Here is a 12976-nt window from a genome sequence, read left to right on the forward strand (position 1 = left end):
GAAAATAAACAACAACAAACAAGTAAACAAACAAAATGCTTGCATGATAGAGGGACAGAACATTATGTTCTCACTTGAAAAAACAACAAAAATATTCTGATATCAACTGGATGTCCGTCCCATGCATTATAGGTGTAGTAAATACAGGCTCAAACATCATACATGTGGTTTCCTTATGTTTTCTGAAACCTGGATTATCTCTTGAATCCTGTTAAATCAGTTTCCTCTTAGAACAGGAAATGAATGAAGAACTCTGTTAAACTAGTGTGAACTGCTAGGCAAGTGATCAGGCGGTGAACTTATAGATGGCCAAATATATATAAATTTGTCTGTAGTAAAAACTTAAAAGCCTGGGCTTTTTGAGATACAGATTTTGCTCTCTTTGTTCTCTGAAACAGAATCTTATTTTCCAAATAAAGACAATCTTCTCAATTGGTTTTGTTGGGCACAGTGGTTTACAGTTGTTAATTGTGGTGATTTAGGAAGAAAACTGAAGGTTTCTGTCAATGGAATTGAATGCTGGAGGATCAGATATAACGTTGGACTTAACTAAGTTAACTAAGTTCACAAAAATAAAATCAGATGATAGCATAAAGTGAGTTTCAAAATAGTTTAGGGAAGGCATGTCTAATGACCTGTCCACTATGAATTATAGACTTGGAATGGAGGCTTTGATAGTGACTGCCTATGGTGTGTGCTTTCCCAAAAGCTGTGCGAATACATTTTGGACATGCAGATCCAAAATATATTTGGGAAGAAAGACTTCATGAAATTTCATTAGCATTCCAGCACAGTCTCAAGACAGAGTTAGTCAAAAACAGAAGATGAAACAGCAGGAAATGTTGAACAGGAAATAACTGTAAATTTTAGAGACTGGAACCGGAATGAAGACTGTAATTGTAACAGGCGTTGAGTTCCTCTAAATATGGAAGGCAGGTATATCACATGGAGTTATACAAAAAATCTGGTTTGCATTGGGACTGTTATATAAACACTGAGAGTTAGAAAGTTGAGAGAAAAATAAACAATGAGATTTACAGAAAGCTGCTGCAAAAGTATTTTTCAACCACGGTCTCCCAGAAAAAAAACATTTGAGCACTATTAAAGCAGTCTGGTCAAAATATGTTCAGTTTGTACCAGACACTTGTACGCCTAATATTTATATTATATATAAGATTCCTTTGCAAGAATAATCCGCTTGTTTGTTTTACAGTATAACACAAATTTTGAACATTACTCTCTAATACAGATTATATTACAGTTTAATTTAGGCCACCCTGGCTGCTGGCCATGTTACAGGCATGCTGTTGGATATAAAAACACATTTTCCAACGCAAAACATGAGATTTTCTTGATCCACTTCTGGTTCTAATTGCAAATTGGAAAGTGTTTTAGTATTTTAGCCTGTTTTTCCTAGTTTTAAAATACTGAAAGGCTGTCAGTTCAAGAAAACTACTGAAGAAGCACTGCAGACTGCTCCAATCTTTATACCTTGCAGCCTAAATTTTTTTATTATACTATACAATGTATTGTTGGTCATTTAACAAGTACAAATAATTTACCTTGTATAGGTGTCATTTATAGTTTTTTCATTCTAATGATTTTTACTATCAATGCCATCACGAGGATACTCCAGTAAACAAACTTAAATAACCATTTTAGAAAGCTCTGTGTTTTCTTACGAATGAAAATATGGAAAATGATCATGAACGGCTGTCACGGCAGTTAAGGGTAGATGACCAATAACTGTCACTTTGACAGTTGTTTAAAAAAGTTTATGAAAAACACTTGTGAGGACACTGCCCTCATGTGTTTAATAGACAACACTACAATCTGCTTTTTTAATATGGCTCAATGAGCAAAATATTTACATAACAAACAGGCAGAACAAAATCCGACTAACTCAACAATATAGAATACAATTCTCAGGAAGTCCATACTTTTTGTAGTAGCTTTCTATTTGTTCGCAATTTTTTCAGTCCATTGGATCAGCAAATAACCCTTTCAGGGTTTTCCCAGCCATCTAGTGATAAGGAAGAGGTGATGCACATTTGTTTCAGTCTCAAGAAGATTTTCGGGAAATGAGCTCTTGGAATACTGAGTGCATCATCTGGCACACATCCTGCAAGATACGAAATTAAATTGTTTAAGCAATTTCAAATAATTAGGTAAAGAAAAACATTTTTTGGGGGTTTTGATGAACACAGAGAAAGAAGTTTTGAAGAATACTTGTAACCAAACAGTTCTTGGTCACCATTGACTACTATAGTAGGTAAAATAGCTTTATTAATTTCTTTGTTCTGTTGAACACGACAGAATATATTTTAAAGAATGTAGGAAAGAAAACAGTTCTGGGGCACTTTCGACTACCATTGTCATTTTAAGGAGAACTGTTCCTTCAAGTCTGACAATATCAGTGTGGAGCCAAAAAAACATTTCAAGGGTTTAAGTTCACATCCCTTCTAAAAAACTATTAAAACCGTTGGTTGGGTTGGTTGCTGGATTAAGATCTTCCTGTTTGGAAAAAAGCTGGTAAAACTCCTTCAAAATCACACTGCTAAACCAGAGAGACCAGCCTATTAGTTTTAAGCAGTTTTTTCCAGTAGGAATGTAACACCGTGTGTTACACCGCGACAGGCACGATGTTCTAATGGGGATTGTCGCGTTGCATCACTCCGCATAAAGTGTGGACAAAATGTTTTATTATATCAAATGCTTTCTATTGTTCTTTTATCAAGTCGCATCATGCCGTGTCTGGTGTAGACACGGTGTAATTAAAATCTGCACCCTGTAAAAGGGAGGCACAAATAAAAACACCTATTTGCAGTGAAAATATTAATATTAACCCCTGGTTGTAAATGTAAATGAGGAACTTCCAGACCTTATCCACTTCTATTGAGTTCACCTCGCCAGCACTTCCCCCTACTGTGCAACGCCTCATTTGAGGGCTGTCAGAATGACACAGAAACAAACATTTGTTACTTCAGAAAAGCACTCATTTCAAAAAACATAAATCATTCACAAGGGTAAATTTTTTGCAATGCTTTGAAAACTTTAAAGAATAGCAAGCAAACTATATTACACACTTTAAAGTTTTCCGTAGAGCTCCTGGAGAACTTCCTAGCCTCATGTATTGTCCTGTGGGAATTTGTAACGAAACCTTTGTAGAAGTGACATTGCTGGCACCAACCCCAAATTTGTCATTAGAAACCTTGAGCCTAGAATATGAATATATACAAAACTATATGAAAAGTGAATCTAGCTACTCATTGTAATGGTGACGTAAGAATGGAGGGTTTAGTTTATGTAAGGTTCACACGGAGTATAGATCATACTTCTTTTCAGATCCTACAGTTTATACAGTATACTGAAAGATTTATATGTAGCTATTTAAGTCACAAGGTAAACATTATAAAATATGAACTCACGTGTGGTTAAAAGCTCATGACTGTGGGTGTTTTACCGTGCACTTTGTTCCACTCTCTGCTGTTCTTCCTTTTGCTGTCTATCACAGATGGATTTCACAGAATCTTTCTCTTTTTGGTCTTGTCCTCCAGCCACGCTGATGACACATCAGAATGTTAGGACTCTGTTTTCATTTATTTAAAATCAAATCAAATCAAACACTCTGTATTGATCCAAGGAGTCAATAGTTCAAAACCTACCTTGGCACACTAATATATTTATTTGGAATTAGACCCCTTGTCTCATTCACTTCCCCTCTCCACCAATCGGAAGAGGCTTTGGTGTGCAGAATGAGGCGGTCCCCTTGTTTAAAAGACAGCTCAAATGAGGAACGGCCTGTGTAGTCAAACAAGGCCACTCCCAGCAGCACTGTGCATCACCAACAGGGACGATAAATTAAGAACTGACCAAAATGAATATTTTAAGACAATTTAAACTAAATACTCAAAGGTGAGCAAATCACACTCACCATCTTTCGTCTCTTTAATTTGAGATGTGTCTGGTTCTCCATCTCCTTCCTCTGCTACCGTCTCACTGAGGCAAAAAACATGCTAAATTCCTACCAAGTGTTCAATTGTATTTGTGTGAACATTAAATGAATTAATAATTCTTACCAGTCGTCTTCTTCCATTGTCATGCACTTTTCATAAACTGGCCCTGCTAGTTCATTCTGGCTGGGGAAGATGCTCTCATGCTGGGTGATGATGCTCTTCACCAGGGCGTTGATACGCTGAAGTTCAGCTGCATCTCCGCTGTCCGGCCCCCTTACGAGACTGGGGCCAAAGCAAACCGCCAGGTTATAGGGTTGCATCATGTTCTCGTCGCTGTACTGGGAGACACTGTACACACACCAAGCAGAGCACATACATTAACATGGTGGGATTTTAAAAGTCAGAAACTGATTATGCGATACTCACTGGTGAAGAAACGCAAAGAGATATCTCATGACAATGATGAGTGGAGATGGATATGTGGAGATGATGCACTTCAGCTGTGATGCTTTCTTTGTTTCGTCATCTATTTCTGAATAGAAGTAGAAGTTAAAGACCCCATTAAAAGCGAAAATGTATTCCAATTCTTTTAGATGTACGGCCATAGCATGTAGCAAATCATGATTTGGCCAGGTTTTGATGTCCAGTCCGAGTCACGGACTCGAGTTTCCATCTCTGGCAGATTCTGTAGCCATCTTTATGGTTCAGCTGAAAACAGATCTCTTCCGTCAGCACCTGACCGAATAGTTCTGACTTCTATCTCTTTTCTACTCTTTCTATCCTTAACCTTAGCTGTGTGTCCTGGGGTAGGCTATGTGAGACCAGTTTTACTGCGCTTGTGCTTGTTGCTTTTTGTTGTCCTCATGTTGTGCCAATTGCTTCCATTGTTTACCTAATTTGTAAGTCGATTAGGATAAAAGCGTCTTTTAAATTACTAAATATAAAGGCTTATGTACCACCCCAGCTTCCTGTTTCAAAACATATTAACACAGGAAATGCCTTCGACCAAGCATGCAATAAACACACACACACACACACACACACGCACACAGAGATCTAGTAAAATCGTCTTACGCCCACATTCCATCAGCTGCTCGTAACTGTCCTCAGGAAATAGGGCTTTCTCTAGTCCCCTAAAATAAAGTTTCAGCACACAGGCCACAGAGTCTATATCACACCTTCCTTCATCAAGGGGATTTTCACCTATAGATGAAACATACAATTCACAGACTGTTACTAATGCTAAAAGTGAGAGAGACACTTTTATGGAGGCACGATATGGTCACTGTCACAAAGTACGTGGACATACCTTTCTCTAATGCCTCCTTCAGCTGATTCACCACCGTCTGAGAGCCAGGAACTCTAAATAACCCCTCATGATGTAAACCTTACCGTAGAAGAAAGGGCGACTGGGTTAGAAAGTCAGTGAATGACGCAAAAAGGATGCACGGATGACTCGGTTTAGTGTTTGACCTACCATTGAGGTTAATAAATCTGATGCAACTCTCCACTACTGTAGGAATGGGCTGTCCAGATGCCTGATAGGGAGGAAGTAAGTGAGTCAGATGCCTTGAACTTTTTTAATCAGTGAATCAGAACACGTCTTGAATCAGAGATGTTACTTGGATGTATGAGAGCAAATCCCCATTGAAGAGCTTTTGTCCGATCTGGGTACTGAGTTGAGTCTTTCTATGTCGCACGGATCTTCTGGAATAGGTTCTAAAAAAGAAAAAATCAAAGAAATATTACAATGTAATCTTGCTGTACTCTGTTACAATGCAAAAAACATGCGGGCCTTTGTTTACTTACCTGGACTGATTTACATCAAGACTTTCAGCTAAGCAAAAAAAAAAACAGGCACATGATTCACATTTTCACATCAAACAGCCTTAACATTATATTAACTTATCAGTATGGTACTTATTTCACCTCTCTGAATGGCAACTTTAAGAAGGTCATGTTTGGCCTCCAGCTTTGATATTAAAGAGCTGTTACATAGGTGCTCCTTGACTTTCTGCAATATACAGAAAGCAAAATTAAAAACGTATTGTGAGTATTATTATGATCATAATAAGTAGTCCTAAAAGTAACATTGTTTTCATAATCACCACAAAGTATAAACTCTCTGTGTCCTGATGGCTGACTCTACGTTTCAACAGTTGGGTTTTATAAGCCAAGATGTCACTGCTCCCCTCATGTGATGGGCTGTTGGGGAGATCAGGGGAGGGTCCGAAGGTGACCTCAACAATTCCACTTAGCATGGTCGATTGAGCTGACTGGAGTAGTTTGCCAGACTGTAGTGGATTTTGTTTACATGTTTCAATGAAAAGATTTATTAGAAGCCAAATATCATAAATTTATTCCGTTTTTTGAGAGTATCTGCGCATTTGTGTGTACCTCTTCAACCTCCATAGTCACAGAAGATAGTCTCGACTGTAGCTGCTGAAAGCGAGTCACCAACTCACTCATCACCTCCCCTGTGGCGGACACCTCACAAACCTGAAACACAAACCTGAATAAAGATGGCTGTTTGTTCTCATTGCAAAAACAGCCCACTAGTAATTTTCTGTATACAATAAATGAGGGAATTATAAAAGATAATAGGGAAAATAATTTCCTTTTTTCTTTCACAGAAGAACATTGTGTATTTATAAACACATACACGCATATATTTAGGAAATATATCAAATGAATAACAATTTCAGATATTGGCATATATAAATTAATACATCAAAATATTCCGTAAATATGCTGTAAATGCATGTATGTGTATGTTTTTGTGTTTATGTAGAGGTTTAAATACAAACGAATAAGCACACAGTGCACAGACATAAATTATGTTAACAAACATTTATCCTGGATGTGATTAATTGCCGCGATTAATTGTTTGAGTGCCCTAATAATAACAATAAATGACTATTGAAAAACTAATTAGAATTCAATGCTGAAAAATATAACCTGGTCTGCATCATAAGGCTGATACTGAAAGCGGAGGGGCAGACAAAAGACGGAGGTGTTGGCCTGCATGAGCGTGTTTCTGTCCTGGTTCTGGTCAAGTTCTGAGACAGTTGTGTTCAGCTGCAGCAAACCCGAGCTCACGTTCTGCTGCATCCCCTGTCGACTGCTAAGGTAAAACTGTAACACCTTTGATATGGACTGATGGTAACCCAGATCACAGCACTGAGTGAGCATACAAGGTGAGAGGTCAAGTTACTATGGAACCCTATTGTATATGCCGTTTCTTTGAGGGCACAGGGACTCACATCTATAAGTGTGGAGAGATCATGAAGGTAGTATTTGTTCATGCACGCGTTAGCTGCAGACAGGTTGAGGAGGTAGTCGTTGCGTGCTTTTGTGCACTTCAGCTGAATTTCTTCAACTTTACATTGCCTCTGTGCACACAAAATAGATTTGACGTTAGTGCACAAGTTACTGGAACAACTGAAACATACAGTTGCTCTTACAAACACAAGATTTAACCACAATAATCAGACGTGATAATCTAGGAAGTCACAGTCATATGCAGAGCACCCTTGCTGCAATTTACAATGCACAGGAAGAAAATGCTGGCCATGTGCATGACAAAAGAAAAAAATAATGTTGTTGTTTTTTGTGATCACAAGCATTGAATGTAATATAATATTTCAATATAAAGTTAAATGGCAGTTGTTTGGTATTTAAAAGGAAGACTTACCTTCCCTATTAGTCTTTCCATCTTTTTAGAAGCACTTGGTTTCTGTTTCTCCTCCAGCCTGGTGGCTTCCTTCAGTTTGCCATCTGCTGACAGGAATTCTGTGTAGTACTGGTAATATGTCTTCAAGGCCTGATTTTCAACAAACGTAAGAATTATTTTACTATAAACACTAGCAAACAGTTATGGGTTACAGAAGGAAACGCACCGTCTGAAGTTCAGCGGTAACCTTCAAAAGTCCATCATGTAGCTGGGTGCAGATGTCCCTGCTCTGGGAAAATGAAAGTTTTGACTTGAGAAAAGACTGAAAGTTTCTAAGCTATTTTAATGCACATCTACACTCTAGTGAACTTTAGTGTCTAGCAGGTGGGTTTAACAAATGTGTTTGTGAATATTTATATCTATGCGCTGTCTGCAAACAAACATTGCAAAGAAAGCCCCAAGATAGGTGAATGTGGGCATGTGTGCACCATTATGTGTTACATTACTGTGTGAAAATAATCTGTATAAAGTTATCTGTATATCTGCAAATGTGGAGGGATGTGGGTGTACTGGTTTGAACTTTTTATGGAAACAAACCTGCCTTGCAATGGGAAACCATAACATTGTGTGGACTACAAATAGTCCTAGAATGTTAAATGGCTTAATAAGCATTATTTTGGTAATTAAAACAGAGAGAGAGAGAGAGAGAGAGAGAGAGAGAGAGAGAGGATGGGTGTGTGTACTCGTTTAGCCAGGCTTTGGGCATGCTCAATGCAGTGTGAAAGCTGCAGAGGAAGAGTGTTGCTGTAGCTGTCACTCAGCATGTTGTGCTCTTTGCTTTCCTGACGCGTTTGTGTCAATAACACCTGCCAGCAGTTAACCACTGACTGATGGCTCGGCTCCTTTCTGAGGGGGCCAGAGGACAACAAAAAGAGTTAGCAGCATAAAAGTTCCTTGGCACCGATAGATGCATTACGGAGTATGTTTATAACATTGTAAATGGCCAGCCTTGTTTCCTCAAATTCTAAATGCTTTTGAAAATTATATTCATATGCATAAGTGTAGCAGCAAGTGTCTTTATTTTCAGGGGCCACTGTATTTACAAAATTCATACATTAAAGAGAATGTTGTCCTTATTTATTCATGTCATGTAAACCTGTATATGACTCTTTATTCTGTGGAACACAAACAAATTTTTTTTGGAAAATGTCACAGTAGTTTTGTGTTCATGCAATGGAAGTCAATGGTGCCCCAACTTTCTTCAGTATATATATATATACACAGTGGGTACGGAAAGTATTCAGAGCCCCTTACATTTTTCACTCTTTGTTATTTTGCTAAAAATCATCCAAGTTCATTTTTTCTCATTAATGTACACACAGCAACCTATATTGACAGAAAAACACAGGATTGACGACATTTTTCCAGATTTATTCAAAAAGAAAAACTGAAATATCACATGGTAAGTATTCAGACCCTTTGCTCAGTATTTAGTAGAAGCAGCCTTTCGCTTAATACGAGTCTTTTTGGGAAAGATGCAACAAGTTTTTCACACCTGGATTTGGGGATCCTCTGCCATTCCTCCTTGCAGATCCTCTCCATTTCTGTCAGGTTGGATGGTAAACGTTGGTGGACAGCCATTTTCAGGTCTCTCCAGAGATGCTCAATTGGGTTTAAGTCAGGGCTCTGGCTGGGCAATTCAAGAACGTTCACAGAGGTGTTGTGAAGCTACTCCATTATTTTAGCTGTGTGCTTAGGATCATTGTCTTGTTGGAAGGTGAACCTTCGGCCCAGTCTGAGGTCTTGAGCACTCTGGAGGAGGTTTTCGTCCAGAATATCCCTGTACTTGGCCGCATTCATCTTTCCCTCGATTGCAACCAGTCGTCCTGTCCCTGCAGCTTAAAAACACCCCCACAGCATGATGCTGCCACCACCACCATGCTTCACTGTTGGGACTGTATTGGAAAGGTGATGAGCAGTGCCTGGTTCTCCACACACACCGCTTCGAATTAAGGCCAAAAAGTTCTATCTTGGTCTCATCAGACCAGAGAACCTTATTTCTCACTCTCTTGGAGTCCTTCAGGTGTTTTTTAGCAAACTCCATGCGGGCCTTCATGCGTATTGCACTTAGGAGAGGCTTTCGTCAGGACACTCTGCCATAAAGCCCAGACTGGTGGAGGGCTGCAGTGATGGTTGACTTTCTACAACTTTCTCCCATCTCCCAACTGCATCTCTGGAGCTCAGCAACAGTGATCTTTGGGTTCTTCTTTACCCTTCTCACCAAGGCTCTTCTCCCCGATAGCTCAGTTTGGCCGGACGGCCAGCTCTAGGAAGGGTTCTGGTCATCCCAAACGTCTTCCATTCAAGGAGTCCACTGTGCTCTTAGGAACCTTAAGTGGAGCAGAAATGTTTTTGTAACCTTGGCCAGATCTGTGCCTTGCCACAATTCTCTCTGAGCTCTTCAGGCAGTTTCTTTGACCTCATGATTCTCATTTGCTCTGACATACACTGTAAGCTATAAGGTCTTATATAGACAGGTGTGTGGCTTTCCTAATCAAGTCCAATAGTATAATCAAACACAGCTGGACTCAAATGGAGGTGTAGAACCATCTCAAGGATGATCAGAAGAAATGGACAGCACCCGAGTTAAATATATGAGTGTCACAGCAAAGGCTCTGAATACTTAGGACCATGTGATATTTCAGTTTTTCTTTTTTAATAAATCTGCAAAAATGTCAACAATTCTGTGTTTTTCTGTCAATATGGGGTGCTGTGTGTACATAAATTAGAAAAAGAAATTAACTTAAATGATTTTAGCAAATGGCTGCAAAATAACAAAGAGTGAAAAATGTAATGGGCTCTGAATACTTTCCGTACCCACTGTGTGTGTGTATATATATATATATAGTATATCATTTTGAAAGAAGGTCATACAGGTTTAGAAAGACGTGATGGTGAGTAAATGAACTATATTTAGTGTGGTTTCAGGTAAGTGTTATTAATGATTACCAAAACAAATGCTGACATAAATAGTGTTTTGTCCACTTAATCATGTTTTATCATAGATTTCCTTCATAGAACCTTTTATTTACAAAAAAGCACATTTTCCATGAATGTAATTTGAAAGATTTAAATAACAAATATTAACCATATACATATATCATGTTATTTGTAAACTGTATTTGTATTTTTTTTCCATATTGTTTAGGGTTGTATTGATTTAGAAAACAAATAATGTTGTGGGTCCACTAGACCTGTGGCTGAGTAACAAAAACATGAAGACAAGGCTTAAACAATCTACATATTAAAATAGTGCTTTATCTCAGTATATCCTCACTTTCTTGTTCTGGAAGAGAATCTCTCAGACAGTTTGTCAAGTGAGCGTGCATATTCCCCCTCAATCTCTCCTCGTCTGCGCAGATAATCTGTCAGGTCTTGTAACATCTGACTCTTCTGCTCCACCTGACTGTCAAATATCCTCAGTTGCTCAGCTAGCTGCAATCGCACCTCTTATGTAAAGAAAGAGTGCGATTACGAGCGATTTAACCACAAATAATTATAAATGAATGGCTCATTATGAGATAAACAATGGTCATGTGTTAATTCTGGCTTTTCAGTGCTGTTGTGGTAAAACAGCAGTAGAAACTTAACTGCCACAGGAACTTATCAGATGATTTCATCTCCCTGCTTGAAGTTTGATTTAGGTTCCACTTTTTCTTTTATCCAAAATGTATTCTTTGTTTATATGTGGTTACCTTTGATCTGTGTGTCATAGTCAGCAGTCCCCACTCTGTCCCTCCACAGTTTGACATGGGAAGACATTGTGATTCCAACTAGAAGAAATTCTCCTTCAAACAGATGCCATAACATATACTTGAAAACAGCTTCAACTTTCGAATTCAAGACAATTCTAACCCGTAGAACCGAGAACTTTTGAACCTTAGTTCAAGCACCAAGTCCATCCAGGCTGAGTTAAAAATAGGGCTTGCCTAACATATACAATAAATTACAATACAACACCAGACATACTGAGACAAGAATCTACAGTAAAGTATTTCATAAATATAAATCGCACTTAAAAGATGTTAATCTGACAAAAAGTAATTTTAAAAGAATAATTACATCTACACTTTCCACATTGCATTAATTCTGTCTATGCAATGTAACATTTCCTGCCAACTGTGTCATAATACAGTATCTGACAGCGGCTTATGTCAACACAACATTTACAATGTACTATTTTAAATTTCAGTGAACACGCTTCTGTTCTGGGATTTCAGAAAAAGGAAGATAGCAAACTTCCTGTGGTAAAAGGAGTACAGAGCAAATCAGACACCAGCAATACATTCTCACTAGGAATCGTTTAACTGGCCACTCCCCCTTTGACATTGACTTTCTTCTGTCACTCGTTACACGCACAACTTCCCCATTTAGCCTTAATGAAAGTAGCACTCGCCAGCTGTTGTTCATTATACACATAAAACCATGTAAATTGTTAGTAAATTAAAAGTTTTATGTGCATTTTACTCAGCCAATGCATTTAAACTTTCATTTAAATCTTGGACTAACTTACATGCAAACTGGCTCTGGTGTGTTAACATTATTCTGTCAAAATACGTCAAAGACATAGCTGTTCTATAATAGATATATCTAAAATGCATCGTTCTTTGTCAAATTATATATGCTTTTTTTGCCAAGTACTTAAAACATATTACATTTTGTTGCACTAAAATAGTAATAATATTTTGCAAGTATTCACTTAGGACTTACCTCACTAATCCGTCCAGATATTCACATTGACCTTGGTATATCCTCATAAAACTTGTCTTTCTTATAATCGATTAAGCCACAACACGATCTTTCGGTCCCCACAGCCACACACAGAAGACGCTTCTCCTTTTACTTACCGACTGAGTGCCGACAGAACTGAACGCTGAGTTAAACGTCACCTTATTGGCCCCTCCTCCTACGGTCTTCTCACTTCACACGCACACACGCACACACGCACACACGCACACACGCACACACGCACACACGCACACACGCACACACACACACACACACACACAGAGACACACACACAAACACAAACAAACACGTACACAAACAAACAGACACACAGACACACACAGGTGACAATCTGTCCCGTGCCTCACATAATAAAAAATGTGCAGCATTTTAATTTCATGGCTTGTTTTGTGTTATATATTATTTTCTTTATGGCTAAATTATGTTGTAATGGAGTAAATATCCAAATTATTTTTACGAGCTTAAAAGTAGAAAAATATATATTTGACGCAACCTTACATAGGGGTCCCACATTGTCCCACATTTGGCTTCATTGGGT

The 12976-nt window shown here is 38.3% G+C and overlaps 1 protein-coding gene across 1 annotated transcript; it reads right to left on the reverse strand.

Annotated features, from left to right (window-relative positions):
• Window positions 1-1827: 1827 nt before the first annotated feature.
• On the reverse strand, window positions 1828-12584 carry arhgap4a (Rho GTPase activating protein 4a). The gene is made up of 24 exons (XM_079478114.1): window positions 12400-12584; window positions 11385-11477; window positions 10967-11138; window positions 8373-8535; window positions 7856-7918; window positions 7651-7779; window positions 7220-7348; window positions 6915-7136; window positions 6354-6455; window positions 6065-6250; window positions 5886-5970; window positions 5766-5793; window positions 5579-5675; window positions 5434-5494; window positions 5266-5343; window positions 5031-5159; window positions 4383-4488; window positions 4080-4304; window positions 3935-3999; window positions 3666-3834; window positions 3464-3562; window positions 3087-3218; window positions 2882-2948; window positions 1828-2122 (listed from the first exon to the last, which is right to left on the reverse strand). The coding sequence occupies exons 2-24, from the start codon at window positions 11449-11451 to the stop codon at window positions 2063-2065; spliced, it is 2634 nt and encodes an 877-aa protein (XP_079334240.1). The 5' UTR covers window positions 11452-11477; window positions 12400-12584; the 3' UTR covers window positions 1828-2062.
• Between the last annotated feature and the right edge of the window lie 392 nt (window positions 12585-12976).

Source organism: Barbatula barbatula (genome assembly GCF_947034865.1).
Source record: "Barbatula barbatula genome assembly, chromosome: 17".
NCBI lineage: Eukaryota > Metazoa > Chordata > Actinopteri > Cypriniformes > Nemacheilidae > Barbatula > Barbatula barbatula.

Coding starts and splice junctions, on each gene's coding strand:
- arhgap4a (XM_079478114.1), bottom strand. CDS start 11,451: ATGTCTTCCCATGTCAAACTGTGGAGGGACAGAGTGGGGACTGCTGAC. Junction 5,676..5,765: donor CTTGATGTAAATCAGTCCAG/GTAAGTAAACAA, acceptor TTTCTTTTTTAG/AACCTATTCCAGAAGATCCG. Junction 5,495..5,578: donor ATTTGCTCTCATACATCCAA/GTAACATCTCTG, acceptor CCTCCCTATCAG/GCATCTGGACAGCCCATTCC.